Source organism: Puma concolor, chromosome E3, assembly GCF_028749965.1.
Source record: "Puma concolor isolate L17-30 chromosome E3, mPumCon1.1.hap2, whole genome shotgun sequence".
Classification (NCBI taxonomy): Eukaryota; Metazoa; Chordata; class Mammalia; order Carnivora; family Felidae; genus Puma; species Puma concolor.
In genome coordinates, this window is record NC_141682.1 from 25125106 (window position 1) to 25148054 (window position 22949).

General features: G+C 52.3%; 1 protein-coding gene across 9 annotated transcripts in view; it reads right to left on the bottom strand.

Moving 5' to 3' along the window:
• Positions 1-1106: 1106 nt before the first annotated feature.
• Positions 1107-22949, bottom strand: part of POLR3E (RNA polymerase III subunit E) — a 33853-nt gene continuing 12010 nt past the window's right edge. For 3 of the 9 annotated variants that reach the window (XM_086692794.1, XM_086692795.1, XM_086692797.1), the window contains 16 exons: positions 17669-17776; positions 17274-17323; positions 15469-15588; positions 14429-14514; positions 14014-14058; positions 13834-13925; positions 12468-12588; positions 9406-9487; positions 8258-8317; positions 8003-8160; positions 7490-7551; positions 6446-6969; positions 4573-4716; positions 3860-3937; positions 2574-2699; positions 1107-1893 (listed from right to left, as the gene is read on the bottom strand). In XM_086692794.1, coding sequence (XP_086548920.1) covers positions 1837-1893; positions 2574-2699; positions 3860-3937; positions 4573-4716; positions 6446-6969; positions 7490-7551; positions 8003-8160; positions 8258-8317; positions 9406-9487; positions 12468-12588; positions 13834-13925; positions 14014-14058; positions 14429-14514; positions 15469-15588; positions 17274-17323; positions 17669-17776 — 1913 coding nt within the window. In that variant the 3' untranslated portion in view covers positions 1107-1836. The other 6 variants (XM_086692796.1, XM_025916758.2, XM_086692799.1 and 3 more) reach the window with 6 other exon arrangements.

Genomic DNA, 22949 nt, shown 5'->3' on the forward strand with positions numbered 1-22949 from the left:
GGGACAGAGCATGAGTGGGGGAGGGTCTTTCCAAGCAGTTTTAAGGCTCATGCCATTTTCCTTCATGTTGGTGTATCTTTAATTCTTATAGCGAATTTTTTTGTTTTTAACAATTCTTTCCTAAATTCCTTAAGTTTACTTTCCTATTTGAATTCAGTGTTTAACTCATTTCCCTTTGTCAGTGTGTTTCAGGCTATGACTGCCCACTGAGCCCTGAGACCCTTCTCTGTGGTCATGCTGTCTCTGCTGTGCACCATGAGGAGTCTCTCCTTTGTAAGGTGGTTATACAATAACTGGACATACTCTTGATCAACTCTGGAAATTTTTACTCTTTTCAGGCTCATGTTAGTAGTACCAAGAGCATAATGTCCTGTGAAACTACATTACCAAATGTTTTCCTTTTCGGTGTTGAGCATGCATAGACCATCAACTAAACCTTCAGGTACCAGTGGCTCTTTTGCCCAAAACAGATCATGGAAAAAGACTTAGGTAGTAAAATTTCACATCTTGCCCACGCCAGCTTACTCTTACTTTCTTCCTAATCCTCTAGGGCTGTACTATCCAATAAGGTTGACATTAGCGACACATCCCAAGTGAGCACTTAAACTGTGGCTGGTCCAAACTGCAAATGGCGTAGTATAAGGTACCAGATCTTGAAAACGTGGTATTTTTTTTTTTTGTACTTTTTATTATCACTTTTTTGATGTTTATTTTTGAGGGACAGAGACACAGAATCCAAAGTGGGCTCTGCTGAGAGCTTGCCTGACACAGCGCTCGAACTCACGAACCGTGAGATCATGATCTGAGCCAAAGTCAGATGCTTACCAACTTAGCTGGCGCCCCTGTACTAACATTTTTAATTATACGTTGCCGTTTTAGCTACATCTTGGGCTAAATAACCCATTTCTACTAGCTTCTCTTTACTGTCAAAATGTACAAGTTACACCTATGGCTGCATGGTTGTGCCAGGCTGCGCTGCTCAGGTCATCCCCCGCCCCCCACCCCAACGCCCACGGTGGGCTCCCTCCCATGGCTGTAATCGAGGCCCTGAGAGCACAGACAGCACTGCCTTCCTGTGACCCTTTGAAGACAGTAGCACCACGATGCCAGGTTAGTGTTACATTTATTTTAAAAATACACAAAATATAAATTTTTTACATCAAAGTGTGATAACCTTATACACCGTTCCATACTTACCTGGTTTTGTTTGCATCCTTATGCAAACAGAATAGATGGATTTGATTCTGATTTTTCCTATGGTTCATGTAAACAGTCGAGACTGCTACATTAAGTCGTTTTAAAAGGTAAAGTGGCCACAGAAACCCAACAGTAAAACAATTTGATTTGGTTTGTTTAATGAAATTGGCAGAAGTCTTAGCAGATAATCAAAAACTACACACTGGCTTCTAGACATTTTAAATATTTAAAACCTTGAGGTTTTCTTCATCTTGTAAACATAACTTAGACCTCGTTGGCATTAAGTTTGAAAAGTAAAATATTAAACCATGATTTATATCAGCCTGCCTGTGGTCAGTATACACTCTCTTTATTAGGAGAATGAAACCAAATAATAAGCAAAATACATTGGGGATTTCAAATTCTACTGTAAAGAAGGTCCCGGCCGCCGTCTTCTGGGAGTGATCTAACTGAAGCTGACCCTGCCACTGGCTGAGGGTGACCCCTGCTGGCCACCAGACAGCACGACACCCCAGCCGCGGGACGGTCAGGTCCTCTTGCTCCGTGGCTTCGGAAGCAGGTGAGGCTGCGTCCACCTCCGCTGGCTCCGCTGTCCTTCCTGGGACTTCGACGCACTGGGTGAGTGGTCTGTGACTACTGTCAAGACTGTACCGTCCCTTTAAGGTACCACATGCCACCGTAGCTCACACAGCAGTCCTGTGATGAGAGAGGGGTGTTCAGCAGGCGAGGCAGCTACTCCGGCCAGTACGGCTCCTCACGACTCGGTTTATGATTAATGGATAGAACACAAACGGGAGATGATGATGCTGTGGTAACTGCCTGGTCTCTTTAGTGCTTGGGGCTCAGGCCCTCTTCCTCTGGGGGGGGGGGGGCGGGGGGAACCACAAAAGAATATGCTCGGCAAGCACAAGATAAAAAAAACTGTCAATAAGCTGACCCAGAACAAAGGTGCTTCATAAACAGCACCATAGACGGCCTTGGATGTTTGAGATACTAAATCAGGATGTAAAGAAACCGTCCTCAGCTTTCTGTGTTCCAACGTTTCTGCCAATATGGTATCTGCACCATAGTCCATTCATAAAAGCATTATAAGTAGTATATTTAAGGACTTGCTTATACTACATGATAAATTATATATTTCCTTTTAAATTTAAAAATTGATTCTACTGAAAGCCAAATGCTACAGGATTCAAGAGGGGAGTGGAGTCAGGACTCAGGCCCTGTCACCTAAAGGGATGACCCGGCTGGACGAGCCGTGAGCAGCTGCAGAGACCACAGCTGGCGGGGGGGGGGGGGGGGGGGGGGCGGGTGGGGGCAGGGAGGACTTCCACCCCGTCGGCCTCCACCGCAGGCGCTGCTCCCCAGAGTGCGTGTACCTTTAGCACTTTGTCCACCTCCTGTTTACTCAGATCCTCTCCGCACTCTTGAGTCAGCCGCGACTGGATCATGTTCCGACGGACCCGGTAATTTTTGGAAAAGATTTCAAGCAAAACCTGTCGGTGCTTTGGTAGCAAAAATATGTTATTGTGGGAAACAGTCACCTAAAAGAGAAACCTCCCTGAACAAGAGATCCAGAGCCGTGGGACTGAACTCCACGCTGCAGTCTGTGTGCGCCGGGACTTCTCTAGACAGGAATACACCCAACCAAGCCGTCGTCCCGAGACCCCAAGAAGAAGAAAGGACCAGGCAAGCGCCAGCAGAGGATCGGCAGTATAGACGTGGTGTTTCGTGACACAAAACAGAAGTGAAAATGGATTTAGGATGCAGGGAAAGTCACCATCTAAGCTACATGAAGACAGGGCTGGAGACTGTTGCCCATAGAGCTTTGTCTCAATGCACTTATCTTCTCATCAGGTTGAAATTAATTGTGAAATTGTTTTCATTTCCTACCCCTTCAGATGCCACCTATTCTGGCCAAGAGCACACAGGCTGGCTCAGGAAGAGCCCCTGCAGATGCTCTTGCTCCGGGGCCCCGTCACAGCCCTGGGGCACAGAGGCCCTCCCGTCTGTCCTCGCCTGTCCGGCAGCCCCTCTGAGGCAGAAGAGGGATCTCCCTTCCTCACCACACCTTAGGAATAGGGCCAACTAGTGTTTTAGCAGTTTATTCTGAAATCCTTAAAGTTAAGCGAGTTCATGACTGAAGGAAAATTTCTGGACGTCAGGGTCCATGCAGCCACTGCTGCTGTTTTAACTATTTTGTTCACTAGACACTTATGACCCTTCCTGCCAGGGTGTGACAGGAGGCAAAATGGACCAGTTTCTCTAACTTAGAAATCCAGCACCTGAGAAACGTGGACTGTCACTGGTTCACCAGACAGGCTGGGTGGCAGAATCCTCTGGAAAGCTTTGTAGAAGTTTAAATACCTAGGACCCTTCCCCGTTCCTCTGGAACTGAACGAAGTCTCGGGGGTTGGTCCTAGGAGTCTATGGAGATTTTTTAGAAGAGGACTTGGATGCAGCCAGTCTAGATGGCAGTAGGGGACCAAGGGTTCCGGTCAAATGCCTGGCACGTCCGGCCTAACACTACACGGGGACACGGAGCCAGAATATTTAAACTTGAAAGCGGCTGGAAAACGAGCATGTGTTACCGCACTCTGGGTCTCCCCGAAGGCCTCACACCCCCTCCCTGCTCTTGGGGAGACTGTAGCAGAGGTCACCTCACCTGATCGCTCATGTCTCCAGACTCCCAGAGGGCGAACACCTTCTGCTCATCTGGGGATGCAGCGGTCTGTGGGGGAAACTAACCAAGGCCTAGGCATTAGTACTTTGTCTTTGCCACGTGGGTCCACCCGCCCCTCACCCCTCCCAGCCCACACAAGCCCCATTCAGGGACAGAGCCGCCCTTGTGAGACTGTGGGTTCCAGTTCCAGCTCCTGCCACTCACTAGGGCGTCAGTGGGAGGGAGCGGGACAGGCCCAGCCTCAAGTCACCGGATGCAGTTGACAAGGTGGGGAAGGGAGTTCTGCTGTGTGTCCTGTTAGCCTGGCATTAGGTCCCCGCTCTGCTCCGACACCCAGTGTCCTCCTACCCTAAATATACATGCGCAGATGGGTCCTGAGAAGCACTCCCACCCCCACAGCCCCTAGGAGGATCTGGGGATTCCCTCTCTCGAGGGCCGTGTCCTTGTGGGTTATGGACCCTGCCCAGCTCCCAAGCACCCGTGCCACTTGGTTCAGCAGGGTCTGAAGGGGGACAAAGAAAAGGGTGGCCAGGCTCAGGGCACCCGGTAGACCGGTTTCCAGCCCTGACAACACAACAGGGGTGGCTACCACCACATAAAGCCCCGGGGGGACCCTGACACGTACAGTCTCATTTGATCACAGGAAACCAGAGAGGTGGGAGCAGGGAGCTGCTCCAGGGCAGAGGTTTACTCACTGTCCACAGTCGAACGTCTAATAGTAGAAACAGGATTAAACTCAAGCCTGTGAGTCGAGTCTCCTCCTGCTCCCTGGACCTGAGCATCCTTGTGTACACATCTGAGGTCTTTTCCTCCTCAGAGGAGACTACGATATACGGTCCCTACATCAGGATCATGGGGAGGGAGATGGATGGGAGCAGCAGAGGGGCCATGGTCTCCCAGAGATCCCAGCCCCATTAAGAGGGAGAAATAGGGCAAGGGTACCTGAGAGCAGCCTACCTCACATCCCTCTCCCATCCACACAGCACCCAAGACGGCCCGGGGCTACCTAGACCCCTTTGCTGGGGGGGCAAGGGTGCTCCAAATAGGGCAGGGCCCCCAAACCCTGGTACCTTCCAGAGGAAACCACACCAAGGAGGCTCCCAGACACGAGGGCCAGATCTCCTGGGATGGCCCGCCAGCATGGGATCTCAGGCCTCTCATGCTAGTTTCTGTTTCTCAAGTACAGAGTTGGGCCTTTGCCTCATCACCCAAGGCTGCAGGTGCTTCTGACCTTGGACTGCAAACGTCAACGATCTCTTAAGAGGCAGCCGCAGCCCCACGTCACGCGGTCTGGCGCCAAGTCTGGGCAGAGCTTAGGAGGAGAGAATAACCAGCACCACGTCCTGAAGCCACAGCTGACACTCCTCACACTCAGCTAAGGGAAATGGTCCACAACACACGCTCTGCTCCTACATTTCGTCCACTCCGGGGCCCCTTCCTATGCAGGGACAGGAAGCCCCGGGGTGGGGGGAGGGGGTTGTCACGCTGCCACCTGCAGGCCTGGCATCAGAAATGCTAACTATGCTGGCCTGGCCAGCTAACCTCTAGCCCGGAAGGCCTGCCAGAACCCACGCACGAGCCAGTACAGCAGAAAAGAGTTCAGCCCTGGGGCACCTGGGTGGTTCAGTCGATCAGGTGCCCGACTATCGATTTTAGCTCAGGTCATGATCTCATGGTTTGTGGGTTCAAGCCCCACATCAGCCTCTGCGCTGACAGTGCGGAGCCTGCTGGGGATTCTCTCTCCCTCTCTCTGTCCCTCCCCCACTCATGTTCTTGTTCTCTCTCTCTCTCTCAAAAAAAAAATATTTCAGCCCTGCAGCCACTAAACTGAGGTTCAAATTCCAGCTCTATCACTTCCTGGTATACGAGACCAGCTCATTTCCCTTCTTTAAAACTCAGTTTCTATACCTACAAATTGCAAAGAAGATCAAAAGATAACAGAAGTGGAGTCAGCTTGGGGCTGGGCCTGCGTGGCTCAGTCGGTTAAGCGTCTGACTCTTGATTTCGGCTCAGGCCACGATCTCACGGTTTGTGGGATGGAGCCCTGCACTGACAGTGCCGAGCCTGCTTGACATTCTCTCACTCTGCCCCCTCCCCAACTCTCTCTCTCAAAAAAAAAAAAGGAGTCATCCTGAAAACACGACAGGAACAAGATGTGCCGGCAGAGTGGGGGTTGGAAACCAGGCCAGGGAACCTGCACGGACAGCCCCCACTCTAGGCCAAGTAGCGGCCTGGCACCTTCAGACATCTCAGGGGGCCCTCACCCAAGTCCCAGGAGACCAAAGCCAACATCTGCCCACGTCACACGACGGCGCAGAGCCTAAGAGGCCCAAGGTCACACAAAGCCACCACACGAGAGCCAAAATTCAAAGCAAGGTCAGTGGTCCTCCCGAGTTCCCAGGCAGCCTCCAAGCCGACGCCCCCAAGGCAAGCAGGGCGCAGGCCACTCCAGAGTGACAGGACCGGCCTCCTTTCAGCCACGAGCAGCGCTGCCCACCCAGGAGCCGCCTGAGGGCCGGAGGGCAGCCTCGTTCGTACGCCCATCGGGCTGGCGCAGGCTCTACTTACAGGCACCAGTATTTGCTTGCAACCGGCGGCCAGCACCGTGTCCTGCAGCATGCGGTCCGAGATGCCGCTGAACAGCGTGTGACCAGGTGGAAGGCTGGCCAAGTGCAGGTTGAAGAGGCGCTTGAGTTCACTCAGTGTGAGCACAAACTGTCTCTGAAAGGTGGCCTCCACGAAGGCCCTCAGTTCCCGGGCCACAGGGGTGCCGGCACAGCCCGGGGGCGGGTGCCCGTTGAAGCTGTCCCCGCCCGCCGCCCGCCCGCCAGGCAGCCCGTTGGCCAGCCTACTGTGGAGGCCGCCACCGAGAGAGGTGTCCATGGGCTCCTCGTCTTCTGCTTCCTGCTCTTCCTCCTCCTCTCCCTCCTCACTCACGGGCTCCTCCTTGATCCGCACGCCGGGCAGGACCGTGGACGCCCGCACCTGCTCCTTCCTCCGCTGCAGCTCCCGTTCCAGCAGCGCGTGGTTCTGCTGGGCCTTGCTTCTGGCCACCTGGACGCGCTGGTCCCCGGAGACCAGCCCGGCAGGCCCTGCAGGCAGAGGCCAGCGCTGCTCAGGGGGGTGTAGGGACAGGGCAGAGAGGGGCCCTCGGCCTGCGGACACCCCCTGGTCCCCCAGAGGGAGGGGATGGAAACAGTGCAGACCAGCCTCTCACTCCCACCTCACCCAGCGGGGACTGAGCTACCCCGGCAGAGAGGAAAGAAAGAGAAGTGGGGAAAGTCAGAATCGCATGTTGGGAGACCCCAACCAGGACGGGTTCCCGGTCCCTGCCAGCTCCTCCTGTCCCCCCACCACTTCTTGCCGACCCAAGAGGGCCCAGAACCTAGGAGAGCCTCAGAGTGCACAGGCCCTCAGTCCCCAAGGCCAAGCATTTAACGGGGGACAAGCCTTAAGCTGAGGTCTGTGGGGAAGGGAGACGAAAGCACAGAAAGGCCAACCGATGGGGAGAGCCACACACCCCTCTCTGGGCCCGACGAGCCCCAGCAGAGCAGCCCGCCTGGAGCCAGGGGCGGGTTAGGGGCCTGCCCAGTCTGAAGCCCCCCCGCACACCTGATTGTCCATCTGGCTTCTTTGGCAAGGTTTCCTTCACGAGATTATAGACTTTTTCTAATCTGAAAAGAAGAATAAACCTTAAGCCACGTCCCGGGTCATCTGCCTCACTACGGCAACGTTCCCTGTTGAGGCCAGGGACATCCTGGTGACCGAGGATGCCGTGCGCACAGAGCCCGGCCGCCCCTCCCCACCGCGCACGGCCCTGTGGTGGGCGGCAGTGGCCCAGCCTTCTCTTCTGCGGCCAGTCTCCAGCCCGCTGCCTCGGGCCATGCAAACCCCGGCTCTCCACACGCAGCCCTCCTTCCTGACCCCTAAGAACACACCTGCCAGCTCTGATCGGCAGGGGTGGCTGTACCAGGCCTGTACGGCTGGGGGGGGGGGGGGGGTCTGGATCAATCTGCCACATCCACCGGCGTGCAGGACGGGGTGCACACAGCCCCAGTATGCTCTCACCAGCCCACACCCGGCCTAGGGGACGAAGTGGCTGTGGACGGCTCAGTAAGCCCTTACTTGGCCTGGATACCCGACCACAGCATGTGCTGCCGCTGGACCACATCTGGATGTTTCTTGATGAACTCTCCGTCGTAAGGCAGTATGAACTCCCAGCCTTTGTTGATCCTCACTACGGCCATGTGCTCCAGAAAGTCCTTCACATCCTCCGTGCAGAGCTGAGGGAGGGGAAGAAGTGAGGCCCGCAGGCCCGAAAGCCCGCCCCGGCCCCCGTTCCCTGCAGGGCCCAGGCTTCTGAGGGGGAACGTCACTTACTTTAGTCACTGCTGCCACCTCTTTCCGTACCACCCACCGGCTCTGTGTGAACTTCCACATCTGAGGGAGAAAAAGCAGCATGTTTCCAGGGGGCAAACAAAGACAGATCGCTCCTAAGACTGTGCCCCAAACCCATGCAGTTGTCCTGGGGGCCAGAGGGCAGGGAAGACAGTCGCCGACAAGAACTCAGACTTGACCAGACCTTCTCCCAGGCGCCGTCTGACAGCATCTGCACGGGAGAGAAAGGCTGACAGGCAGGGGCGGCTGAGGGCTTTGTGAACAAGCCTGGGAGTGGATCACCCCTGTGCTTCGACCCCGAGACCAAACTAAACTGCACAGGCACCCAGACACTAACTGTCCAAAGGAACAGGGACATCCGACCAGGGAAAGGAAAACACAGGCACTCTCTCCAGAGAGAGCAGACTAAGGGCTGCCCGCGTGAGCAGGCCTGTGCGAGAGCACATCACGGTCCCCGTGCACAAGCTAAGGAGACCAATTTCCCTGAACTCAAAGCACAAAGCTGAGGCCAAAGGAGGCAGTGCTGAGCCCAACGGCCCGGGTTCAAGCCCTCAGGGAGGCTGTGGCAGGGATTTAAGTTCTGGATAAGGGCAGGGGTGGGACAGGGCAATGGAATAGAGGAACGAGCCAGCAAAAACCCACAGCAATAGTGCAGGGAACGCGTATGAGAGAAGCAGATGTGCCCAGGACCGTGGAGAACGGGATGGTCAGCCCCACCCAACGCTGCTGCCCTTCAGGCATTTGGGCCCAGTGGTCCCAGACTGTCCAATTATTCTTAAACTAGAAATCCGGTTTGTACGGTGATTCTGAATTGTAAAAATCAATTTAAGTCAACATAAAAAAAAAAAAAAAAAAAAAAGACTGCAGACAGCTCAGGCCAAATGAAACCTATTTCTTAGCCAGAGTCCACCTATGGGCCTCTGGTTTATAATCCCCAGGCCAAAGGAACTCAGATTTCTTATGAAGCCCCAGACTCCAGGATTCTGAGTTGAAGGAGAAAGAAATAGGGTCCAGAGCCACACCTGCCCTTTTCCCACCACCGGGGCCAAGGTCCTGGAAGCCCTGCATCCCCCCCCCCCCCCCATGATCCCTACCCGACCGACCAGAGGCCAGAGAGCCTGAGCACTTACGACAAAGTCTCGGCCCCTGCAGAGCACCTCGGCAGGCACGCCGCTGTGAGGGCTGGAGGAGTCCTTGGGGTACAGGATGTCGCTGCCAACGAGAGCAGGAGCCACAGGTCAGTCCCATCCCTCAGCCCCTCTACCTGCCACAGCGCCAGCCCCCAGCTCCAAGCACTCTTTCCAACACGGGCTCGGACGGCTTCCCAGGGCCTCCCTTTTACCCTCGGAGCCTGGCTCTGTGAACACGTATGTAGAAAAGAAGCACCCCTGCTACGCACACCCCCTTAAGAGTTCTTCCTCACTGCCCTTCTCGACCTTCCGTGCACACATTGGCCCAGCCCCGAGGCCCACAGCAGTCAGGGGCTCAGAAAGAGGCCAGCCCAGGACTCGGGGAGACAGCGAGTCCTCCACATGCGGCAGGCGTGAGGCCAAGAGACTGGCTGTGAAACAGCACACGAGGCCTTTACCACCTGCCGGAAGGGGCGGGGTGGGCAGTGTGAGCAGGGGTGAGAGGGGTCAGGGGCTGGGACCTGGCTGGGCCCTGAGGCACGAGTGGGGCTAAAGCCTTTGGAGAGAAGAGCAGGGGACCAGCAGTCAAGCTCAGAGAACTTCGAGAACTTCAGGGCCCAGGGCGAAAGAGCAGGGTCATGAGGCTCACAAGCATAACTTGACCAAGTTCAGCCACAGACCCCATCACACCCCAGTGGGGTGTCACACACACCTCCCCAGGCCGCCCTGTGCCTACGGTGCCTCTGCCGGGAGGCCCCTCTCCTCCCCTCCTCCCTCCACCTGGCAACCAACTAATACCCCTCCATCGAGATTGAGCTCTGTGTCTCCTCTCTACCCAGAATAACTAAGGGAACAGGGACCTGGCTTGTGTTGATCACCTCTGCCACACAGAGTACAGGGTACTGAATGAGCGGAAGAACATGGTCCATGCCCTGGATCTCTGCACTCGCTGTGCTCAACTGTAATGGAGCCCACCTCCGCACCACAGATCTCCCGAGTGTGAGGAAGAGAGCGGAGCAGAGGGCACGGCCATATTTACCGAACGATTTATGAATTTTGCGTCATTTCCTCGCAAGAACACAAAAGGACAGGGCAAAGAAGGAGCATCGCCCACAGGCCGTGGTGTGGCGGCGTGGGCTTGCAGCAGGACCCGAGGCACCGGGGCAGACAGAACACATGGCCCAGCGGGCCCTACCTTCAAGTCACAGGGACACGCCTCAGGCTGAAAGGGCAGAAACATCAGGGCCACGGGCAGTGCCGGGCAGAGAGCTCAAACCCCAGCTCTGTGGCTGCCTTGCTGCCAGACGTTTGGCAAGTCTCTGCCTCTCCGGGTCAGCGTCCTCTCATTCATTCATGCTGTAAATACACCTGGCTGTCCCATTTAATGAGCGACGTGCCATCCGAAGGCCTTCTATAAGCAAACACTTGTGCGGCACAAGACAATGGCCACAATGTACGGACAGAGACCGGGCATCTGTTTCCCGGGGCAAGGGCGCCACCATGTGGCATTAACATGAATACCTTTACCATTCACTTGGCCGACTGAAATGATGGGAGCTGCTGCAATGGAGGACTTAAAAATTGGAACAATTCACATTTTGATAGATTGTTCGCCTTATACTACACTTCCTAAAAAACGAGCCTGTATGAATTAATTTTACATTACACTATTTAACATTAATTCAGGGAGCCACACTTGGCAAGGGTCTAAGATATGCCAGGCATTGTACCGAGTACCAAGGACATGAGGGAGAGTCCCTATCCCCTTGAAACGGACAGTCTGGTGGAGGAATCACAGAAGAGAAACTACCGACAGGCATCAAGCCACAAATTCAGGACCTCTGAACCCCACAGGATGTGTGAAAGGAAATTCAGACTCAGACACATCTTAAGGAACTGTAAAAAGCCAAAACAAGGGAAAATCTTAAAACGAGCCAGAGAGAAGCTAAGGTAAAGACTGGACTTGTCACCAGGAACAATGGGAATGAAAACACAACGAAATTATGTCCATATGTGGAAGGAAAGCAATCAACCGCAAATTCTACACTCAGTAAAAATATCCTTTCTATTTCCAACTGTATCAAAACCAAGGAAATCCATCACCTGCAGACCTTCATTAAATACCATCACACTTTTTAGGAGAAGGAAATCATCCCAGATAGAAACAGATGAAGAAAGGCAAGATGAGCAGAATAAAAAGGTAAATAAATATGTGAGCAGATCTAAAGAATATTGACTAAATACAATAATATCTTGTGGGTTTTAAATACAATTAAGGGGCGCCTGGGTGGCTCAGTCAATTAAGCAACTCTTGGTTTCGGCTCAGGTCATGATCTTGCAATTTCGTGGGTTTGAGCCCCCATGTCAGGCTCTGTGCTAACAGTGTGGAGCTTGCCTGGGATTCTCTCTCTCTCTCTCTCTCTCTCTCTCTCTCTCTCTCTGCCCCTCCTCCATGCACGCTCTCTCAAATAAACTTGAAAAAATAAACTTAAAAAAAAATACAATCAAAATATATAAATACAACGGCACGGGAATTGGGAAGAAAATACATATAAAATATTCTAAGGTCTTTGAATTGTGCTGGATGTGGGTAAAACACAGCAATTAATATTAAACTGTGATCGGGGTGCCTGTGTGGCTCAGTCAGTTGAGCGTCTGACTTGATTTCGGTTCAGGTCATGACCTCACGGTTCATGAGTTGGAGGCCTGCATCAGGCTCCACGCTGACAGTGTGGAGCCTGTTTAGGATTCTCTCTCTCCCTCTCTCTCTGCCCCTTCTCCACGTGCATGCACGCGCTCTCTCAAAATAAACAAACTTAAAAAAAACCAAACAACCCATTAAACCATCATCAGTTATGAATGCACACTGAAATGTGTAAGGTCCAGAAAGGAGAACTTCCAAATTAGCAGGGAGAAACAAAATAAAAAAAAAAGAATCCAGTAGAAGGTAAGAATGGATGTAAAATGCAGGACAAACAGAAAGCACTAAGGTAGGCTTAAACCCAAAACATTGAATTTGAATGGATCACACGATCCCGTCACAGAGTCACAGAGGGACTGACCTCTTCACCACCCAGTTTCCTTGGACTAACATCGCCACCTTCTGGATGCCACGCAGAACAGCCACAGAGTCGATGGAGGGGCCCAGGAGGCTCATCAAGTTGGCAAAAGGCATAACCTTCACTGAGGAGGACACAGACAACATCAGACAAGGGAAGGGTGCCCGGGCCCGTCCCTCTCCCCTGCCAAGTCTACATAGCTACAGGTTCACTTAACCACCCCGGCATGTAAATAACACTGATGACGTGGGTAATAACAACAGCCAACTTCACTGGCTGCTTGCTATGTGCAGACACCCTGCACCTCACTGAATCCTGCAGGAAAGACCCCAAAAGGTGCTCCTTAAGGGTAAAACTATTACGAGGCACCTGGCTGGTTCAGTGGATAGAACACACTACTCTTGATCTCAGGGTCATGAGTTCAAGCCCCATGTCGGGCATGGAGACTAGTCAAAAAAAGGGGGGGGGGGCACCTGGGTGGCTCAGTCAGTTAGGCTTCCCATTTCAGCTCAGGTCATGATCTTGTGGTTCATGAGTTCGAGTCCCACATCGGGCTCTGTGCTGACAGCTCAGAGCCTGGAGCCTGCTTTGGATTCTGTGACTCCTTCTCTCTCTGCCCCTCCCACACTCTTACTCTGTCTCTCTCTCTCTCAAAAATAAATAAAACATTAAAAAAAATTTTTTTAAAAGGGGGAGGGGGGAAGACTATTACTACTGAGGCCCAGAAAGGCAAGAACCTGGGGATGACCCCATGTCCTCTGCAGGAAAGCCATCGGACTGGCACCCTGGCAGCCCCAGGCAGAGCTGGGAGCTCCCCTCTGCTCAGGCCCCTGGAGACCCCTGAGTTGGTATCTCAGAAGAAGAGCCCAGGTCCTGGGACTCGGCTCTTGAGGTTCAGGGCTCACATCTGCCCTAAGGGTTCTGGCCCTCCAAGTCCTCTGAGAAAGGAGACCAGTCCGTACTGTGTGGAGCCTGGTGAGGACGCCTCAAAACAGCGCAAGCAAATGAACGGAACTCATGTTCATGTGCAAGGCTCTGTATAAGCCACATAGAAACCTCGTCTCTGAATCCTCATCTCAGCCCCCTAGGAGCTTAGTTCCTTTTTACAGATAAACTTAGGCTCAGGAAGGTCAGTGCCTGCCCAGGCTCACACAGCAGGGGAGTGGCCAGGGCGGAACAGGATCCAGAGCCTGGCTGCGGGAGCCTGCTGCAGTACCTTCCTTCCAGACAAGGCTGGAGCTGTAAAGCTGGGCACACTCTGGGTGGTGGGGGCCTCTGGCCTCGCCCCTCAGTCCTTAGTCTCTCCCAGATTGTTTCCCCAGGAGGTGGCAGGGCTGGGGTCCCCCCAGAGGAAAGGGTGTCCACCCACCATTCTTCATCAGGATCTTGATCTGATCGGCCAGGGGCAGGGTACGCAGCTGGGCCATGGACAGGACGTTGCTGGGGGCCACAGGTTTATCTCTGATGAAAACAGAGGTGATGGGTTACAGGACGGGATGTGGGGGAGGTCTGGGGTGGGGAGGATAGCGTGTGGCCCGAATCTACTCACTTCTCCTCCTCTGGGCTGGGTGGCATCAGCATCATGAGGTACTCACTGCAGGGAAGAGGGCAGGGTCAGGGGCTCCCGGGCTCTGTCCCTGCCCCACACCTGCCTGTGAACCCAGACTGCACCTAAGCTGAAGCATCCCCAGGGAAGGGCTGGGGGGTGGGAAAGCAGACAGAAATCCATCCCCATACTCCCTAGCACCCCACCCGCCCCAAACTTGTAGAGAAAGGAGAACCATCTCTTCCCACACCCACTCTCCTGGCCCTCTCCAGAGGACGAAGGACCCCTCCCCATGTCCCTCCTCCACACTACAGAAGGGACCACAGTCCCTAGGAAGGCCCATCAGAGGGACCCTCCTAGTGCCAGTGACAGGTTCAGTAGCCCATAGGGATTAACACCATGGACCGGAGGACCTCACCTGGGTGACTTGACAAGCTCTGTGTTCTCAACCCCGCTGGAACCCTGGCACAGGAGGTACTGGCGCTCGTGCTCAGAGCGGCTGTCCTGTTGGTGGAGGGGCAGGGTGGGAGGACCCTCCGCCACCCCCCACCCAGCCCTTCTGCCCTCCAGTTTTCACCCCTCTATCACCTTCCACTCCAGCCACCTACTGTCTGGCCCCAAAGCCATCCAACCACCTGAGCATGGCATCCAAGGCCTCTGTGGTGTGGCCTCAACCAACCATTTCCAGCTTTGTGACTGAACAGCCCCAGCACCCATGCCTAGGGGCCCTGTCTGTGACACAGGACCACTAAAAGCAATGATAAAAATAACAGCTAACAGTCAGTGAGCACCTACTATGTGCCAGGGTCTAGTCCAATGGCTGCATATATATCTCAACTTATCTCATTAGGTAATTTGCCTAGAGTCACACACTAGGAGATAGCAGAGCTTCTGAAGTCAACACGAATCTTTCAGAAGATTCCAGAGAAATCATGAGTTGTTCCTTCCCCAGAAAAATGTTAGGGAGCCCTAGCCTCTGGTGTCTTTGGCTTTGATTCAATTGTTTCCCTTACTCAACAGTTTCAAGGATTGGGCTCAAGGTCAACACACCAGATAAAAAGCAAGTATAGTCAAAAGCACCCTTGGCAAATACATGGTGAACTTGGCCCAGGGAAGAGATGGCCAGTTCTGTATCATGCGCCTCCGTTCAGGACCCGTGATGCATAAAAATACATAACTAAACACCAGCCCCACCCCAGAGTGCGTAAGATGCTCACACTTTGGCAGAGTCTGGGGGGCCGAAACCCCTGACCCAAGAAACAGCAGACTCACTTCTCAGTCTCCTGCTCCCCTGGGGACACTCAGTGGACCGGCTGGATCAAGGGACAAACTGCCCATAGGACTTCATCCTCCCACCCTGGGCTACCACTCAATGTGAAACCAGTTCACGGTGAGACAGTGAGGCCACATTGGGCACCAGGCTTTGCTCCCAGGAGCGCCCTGGGGCCCCCGGCTCACCCTCAGGCCGTAGTAGTGCAGGTGGACCCAGGGCTCCTCGGCGTGCTTCTTCTGCAGGAACTCGTACGACTGCACACGGCGCTGGCGGGCCTGCTCTGACTCAGGACGGGAGAACCGCACCTGGGAGGGGCGTGGTGGCCTCAGGCCCAGGACACAACCCGGCTGCATTCCGCGCCCACCAGGAGGCTGGAGAGCCCCACACCTGGGGCACCTCCCACCCCCAGCCCCCCCATCTCCTGACACAGGTCTCTTAAATACAGCTCCAACCACGTCCCTCTCTGTGACTCGCCAACACAGGCCACAGAGCAGCTTTTTCTTGCCTCCGCCTGCCGGCACCCACTCTATTTCCACTCCCGCTGGCAACAGGACCCCCGTTTTCCTTTAGGAAACGCCCAGTTCCCCCTCAGTTTGGGAGAGCAAATATCCCTCCCCCCCCCCACCCCCACACACGTTCCCAGCCACAGGAGTGGGCATGTGACTCAGACCTGAACAATCCGAGCACCAAATCCTCTTAGCCACAGGGGCTGGTTCAGGGTTGGCCAAGCCAACGAGTCCAGTCTGGGACTTTAGTTAGAAGTAATGAGAAAGAAGTTTCTTTTCCCCTGGGGTCTTGGAAGCTGGGAGGATGTGAGCCTGGAGCTGGGACAACTCTGTACCACTGGGGACAGACACCCTGCCTGAGAAAGAGGCCAAAAGAGGCAGGCAGAACCTGGAGGTGGAGATGGAGAAACCAGGTCTTGATGACAGAGTCTGAGCACCTGAATCCAGCCACACCTGAAGCTACCCCTCAACTTTTCAGTAACAGGGACTAACACATTCCATTTGGGGCTCATGCTAGGTAGATCTGGGTTTCGGTTGCTTAGAGTACAGACAGAACGAAGCCCTGACTCACCCCTCCTGTGAAGGGCACCTACACAAAGGCATTGGCTGGATTATCGAATCCTGGGATTCTTTTTTTTTTTAAAGTAAGCTCCATAGCCAACTGGGGCTTGAACTCCTGACCCTGAGATCAAGAGTTGCACGCTCCACTGCCAGCCAGGCACCCCAGGATCCTGGGATTCTGTACGGGTCCTTTAAGGCACATGGGCCTACAAGTGCCTTAATGTTAAACAAGGGCCAGTGAGTAGAGAAGGGAAGGAGCGTTCTAAGATCACTCACCAAGCTACTGAGAACAGGTGAGCACCACCCCCCTCCCCGCCCCCGGTTACATCAGTATCTGCCTGTCCTTCAAAGATGTGCAAATGCTTACAACTTTAGCCACATTTGTGTGTCATCGCATCAATATTTGTGCAGGACTCTTCTCTAAATGCTCATTTTAACCTAACTACGCTTACAGAGAGGAAGCTTCAGAAGCCATAAATGGAAGGTCAATATTCTTCCAATAACGTTTGATATAGGAATAAGAATTAAGAGAGAAACGTTGCACCTGCACACCCCTGAAAAGACAGAATTACACGGTTAATTAACGCGGCGTTTTCGCTCTACTAGGACCTGGGCTTCATGGCACAGGCTGAGGGCTCACTGAACCTTCTGGGCCCTGGGTCCCCAACTCTACAGAACCCCAGGGCTGCTATCCTGTTTACTGCTGGGATAAGTCAGGCCAGGCAGAGACCAGCTTATCCCCCCCAAGTCACCAGTGAAAAGGCTCTGAAGGAAACACGGTTTCGGTATCTGTCTCCCCCCTGGAGCCCACGTTCCACAGAGACCCTCCCGGCCCCCGCAGCCTCCGGGCAGCTGAGCTTCGAGGCCAGCCTGCTGCCTCTGCAGGCCGCACCCTCCCTCTTCTCGGGGCTAGAGCTACTCACCGTGATCTGCTTCACATCTTCTTCTGCCTCGTCCTGCGAGGAGTCTCCTGCTGTGAGAGAAAGCGGAGAGAGCGCGGCCCCTGCTTGCAGCCTCCGGTGGCGCCCCTACTCCCTGCTCTCAGCCCCACCTACACAGAAGGCCTCAGGCAGGGGTGTCAGTTCTCCTTCTAGACGGAGGCAGCTGCACAAGTCAGTGGTTCTCACCGGGGGCAATTCTGCCCCCGCCCCAGGGACAAGGGGAAACACGGGAAGATGTTTTTGGTTGTTACAGTTGCGGAGGGGAGTGCTAGAGCATCCAGGGGGTAGAGGCAGCCGTGCTGCTCAGCGTCCTAGAAGCCAAACCCCTGGGCTAGTTTTTTCCACACTAACAGCAGGGCTGCGGGGCCAGAGCTCACCCTCATTGGCCGCCTCCCTCTCTCGGTGCTTGGCGTCTGCCTTATCCAGGTAGGAGAAGCTGGGCCGCAGCTGCAGGATGCCGTGTAAAGGAGTCAGGTGAAGCTCACCTGGCAGAAGGAGGGCATGGACGTGACTCTAGGAACCGGGGTCAGCCCACCGGCTTGGCTCACGATAGTCCCAAAGGGCCCTGGACCCCTGCAAAGCCTAACCTTGACCCACTGCCAAGCCACCTCCCACCTCTGCTCTGGCCCCTAGTCCCAGAGCTGGGACCCCCAGGCCAGCGGCCACTCCCAGCACCCCCGGCCCTGCCGGATGCAGTAAACACACAACCGCACCAGGACGTGAATCCAGACTCTTCTGCTCAAAGTCACTTCTTTAAGCCTGCCTGCACACGGCCCCCTCCCCACAAGCATCCCACACCTTCCCAGCCTGTCCCCACTCCCTTCCCCCTGGCTGCTTGCTCTGGCCACACCGGGCAACTGCTCCACACCAAACACAGCCTTCGCCGGACACCTTCAATGCCCACCCCCTGCTCCTCACGCACTCAGACTGCCTCCGCACATCCTCCAACTCTGCTCATCAAAATCCCACCCGATCCGCACAGAAGTCAGCTAGTGCAAATGTGGTTGGAGGAACGGCCCCTGGTGCGGCCAGCTGGAGGAGTGTCTACACAGTCTCGGACAAAGATCACTTGTGAATTAGACCAGTACACCAGGAGGCAGTGCAAAGATAATCCACTTCTATCAAGTCAACGTGGGCTTGAAAGAGAAGACATCAGATGCTAAGGCTCTGGTAAGTGGCTCTGTGAAAGCTCTCTGGGCCCCAGAGGGAGCGGAGTGCTCGCGGTCAGGAGTAAAGAAACAAACGATCGTACAAATACTGTATGATTTCACTCATATGTGGAATTTAAGAAACAAAACAAATGAACAAGAAAAAAGACACAAACCAGAGGGGGGAAAAAAAAGACGGGGCACCTGGGTGGCTCAGTCGGCTGAGCACCCAACTTTGGCTCAGGTCATGATCTCGCGGTTCGCAGGTTTGAGCCCCACGTTGGGCTCTGTGCTGACAGCTTGGAGCCTGCTTCCGATTCTGTGTCTCCCTCTCTCTGTGCCCCTATCCTGCTCATGCTCGGTCTCTGTCTCTGTCTCTCTCAAAAATAAATAAGAACGGTAAAAAATAGAAAAAAAAAAAAAAAAAGCAGAGACTGAACTACAGAGAACACTGATGGTTACCAAAGGGGAGAAGGGGGGGATGGGTGAACTAGGGAAGGGATTAAGCGCACACTCATCGTGATGAGCAGCTAAGTCATGTATAAAATTGCTGAATCATTCTGTTGTACACCTGGCTCTAATAGAACACTGGACATTAATTGTACTGAAATGAAAAAAATAAAAAAAGAACCATCCTACCACCTTACATAGAATAATTTTCAGATATGTTAAAAATTTTAGTATAAAATACTATAAATACTAGAAAAACATTTTTAGGAGAACCTCTTAAGATGGCAGAAAGCATCCTAAGAAACACCACAAGAGACACAGGAGGAAAAAGGACAGGTAAGTTTAGCTACAGAAAAACACAATCACGTTGGGAAGATGGCAAAGGTTCTAGAGATGGATGGTGGTGACGGTCGTATGCCAACACGAATGCCCTTAACATCACTGGACTGTACACTTCAAAATGGTTAAAATGGTAGGGGCACCTGGGTGGCTCAGTCGGCTGAGCACCCAACTTTGGCTCAGGTCATGATCTCGTGATTTGTGAGTTCGAGCCCGGCATCAGGCTGTCTGCTGTCAGCAGAGAGCCTTCTTCGAATCCTCTCTCCCTCTCCCTCTTTGCCTCTCCCCAGCACGCGCTCTCTCTCAAAAATAACATTAAAAACAAAAAAAATAAACATTTTAATAAACAATAAAAAATGATTAAAATGGTAAATTTTAGGTTCTGTATATTTTGCCATAATAAGAATTAATTAAAAGAAAGAAATGAATGGTCCCAGCTGCAAGGGTGGGCTTTGAAGAACTATTTCCTTGGGGGCTCCTGAGTGGCTCATTTGGTTGAACATCCAACTTGGGCTCAGGTCATGATCTCATGATTCATGAGTTCAAGTCCCGTGTGGGGTTCTATACTGACAGCTCAGAGCCTGGAGCCTGCTTCAGATTCTGTGTCTCCCTCTCTCTCTGTCCTCCCCTGCTCATGCTGTCTGTCTCTCTGTCTCTCTCTCAAAAATAAACAAACGTGCAGGGGCGCCTGAGTGGCTCAGTCAGTTGGGCGTCCGCCTTTGGCTCAGGTCTCACGGTTCGTGGGTTCGAGCCCCACATGGGGCTCTGTGCTGACAGCCTGGAGCCTAGAGCCTGCTTCAGATTCTGTGTTTCCCTCTCTCTCTCTGCCCCTCCCTTGCTCATGCTCTATCTCCCTCTTAAAAATAAACATTAAGGGGCGCCTGGGTGGCGCAGTCGGTTAAGCGTCCAACTTCAGCTAGGTCACGATCTCACGGTCTGTGAGTTCGAGCCCCGCGTCAGGCTCTGGGCTGATGGCTCGGAGCCTGGAGCCTGTTTCCGATTCTGTGTCTCCCTCTCTCTCTGACCCTCCCCCGTTCATGCTCTGTCTCTCTCTGTCCCAAAAATAAATAAACGTTGAAAAAAAAAATAAAATAAACATTAAGACAATATAAATAAATAAACATTTAAAAATTTTAAAAAAGAACTATGTCCTTAAGGGGTGCTTGGGTGGCTCAGTTGAGTTGGTTAAGTGTCCAACTTTCGGCTCAGGTCATGATCTCACAGTTGTTAAGATCAAGCCTTGCATCAGGCTCTGGGCTGAGCATGGAGCCTGAATAAGATTCTCTCTCTCAGTGGCACAAGAACAGACACTCAGATCAATGAAACAGAATAGAGAACCCAGAAATGGGCCAACAAATGTATGGCCAACTAATCTTTGACAAAGCAGGAAAGAATATCCAATGGAATAAAGACAGTCTCTTCAGCAAGTGGTGCTGGGAAAACTGGACAGCGACACGCAGAAGAATGAACCTGGACCACTTTCTTACACCAGACACAAAAATAAACTCAAAACGGATGAAAGACCTCAATGTAAGACAGGAAGCCATCAAAATCCTCGAGGAGAAAGTAGGCAAAAACGTCTCTGATCTTGGCTGCAACAACTTCTTACTCAACATGTCTCCAGAGGCAAGGGAAACAAAAGCCAAAATGAACTATTGGGACCTCATCAAAACAAAAAGCTTCTGCACAGCTGGGGCACCTGGGTGGCTCAGTCAGTTAGGTGTCCGACTGTGGCTCAGATCATGATCTCAGGGTTTGCAAGTTCAGGCCTCGCATCAGGCTCTGTGCTGACAGCTCAGAGCCTGGAGCCTGCTTTGGATTCTGGGTCTCCCTCTCTCTCTGCCTCTCCCCCACTTGTGCTCTCTCTCTGTCTCTCAAAAATAAATAAAATGTAAAAAGCTCTGCACAGTGAAGGAAACAATCAGCAAAACTAAAAGGCAACCAACGGAATGGGAGAAGATACTTCCAAACGACATATCAGATAAAGGGTTAGTATCCAAAATCTATAAAGAACTTATTAAACTCAACACCCAAAAAACAAATATCCAGTGACGAAATGGGCAAAAGACATGAACAGACACTTCTCCAAAGAAGACATCCAAATGGCCAACTGACACATGAAAAAATGCTCAATATCACTCATTCATTATCAGGGAGATACAAATCAAAACCACAATGAGATACCACCTCACACCTGTCAGAATGGCTAACATTAACAACTCAGGCAACAACGGATGTTGGCTAGGATGCGGAGAAAGAGGATCTCTTTTGCATTGTTGGTGGGAACACAAGCGGGTGCAGCCACTCTGGAAAACAGTATGGAGGTTCCTCAAAAAACTAAAAATAGAACTACCCTACGACCTAGCAATTGCACTACTAGGCATTTATCCAAGGGATACAGGTGTGCTGTTTCTTTCTTTTTTTTTTTTTTTTCAACGTTTATTTATTTTTGGGACAGAGAGAGACAGGGCATGAACGGGGGAGGGGCAGAGAGAGAGGGAGACACAGAATTGGAAACAGGCTCCAGTCTCTGAGCCATCAGCCCAGAGCCTGACACGGGGCTCGAACTCACGGACCACGAGATCGTGACCTGGCTGAAGTCGGACGCTTAACCGACTGCGTCACCCAGGCGCCCCCAAGGTGTGCTGTTTCGAAGGGACACATGCATCCCCATGTTTATAGCAGCACTATCAACAATAGCCAAAGTATGGAAAGAGCCCAAGTGTCCATTGATGGATGAATGGATAAAGAAGATGTGGTGTATATATATACAAAGCAGTATCACTCAGCAATCAAAAAAAATGACATCTTGCCATTTGCAACTACGTGGATGGAACTAGAGGGCATTATGCTAAGCGAAATTGGTCAGAAAAAGACAAATATCATATGACTTCACTCATGAGGACTTTAAGATACAAAACAGATGAACATGAGGGAAGGGCAGCAAAAATAACATAAAAACAGGGAGGGGGCAAAACAGAAGAGATTTAAATACGGAGAACAAACAGAGGGTTACGGGAGGGGTGTGGGAGGGGGGATGGGCTAAATGGGGAAGGGGCACTAAAGAATCTACTCCTGAAATCATTGTTGCATATATGTTAACTTGGATGTAAATTAAAAAAATAAATTAAATAAAAATACCAAAAAAAAAATTTTTCTCTCTTTCAGGGCACCTGGGTGGCTCAGTTGGTTAAGCATCTGACTTCAGATCAGGTCGTGACCTCACGGCTCACGAGTATGAGCCTCACACCCTCACACCGGTGGTGCAGAGCCTGCTTGGGATCCTCACTCTCTCCTCTCTCTCTGCCCCTCCCCTCCCCCACTCATGCTTTCTCTCTTTCAAAATAAATAAACTTTAACTAACAAACAAACAAGCAAACAAACAAGATTGTCTCTGTCTGACCCTCTCCGGCTCACACACATGCCCACTCTCTCCATAAAATAAAAATTAAAAAAACAAACAAACTATGTCCTTGAGACACAGGTTCAAAAAAGAAAAGTTGATACAACTTTTGAGTCTATTCTAGTTTGTTTCCTAAGTGTCCAAATTAGTTTTATTGCTTTATGAACTCTAAACATGTACACTACCTTGTACTTTTTAAAGGTTTTATTAGACCATAACAATGGCATACAAAACCCACCCACTTAACGCATACAATTCAATGTATTTCATACATTCCTGGAGTTGTATAACCAGCACCACAATCAATCTAAGAACATC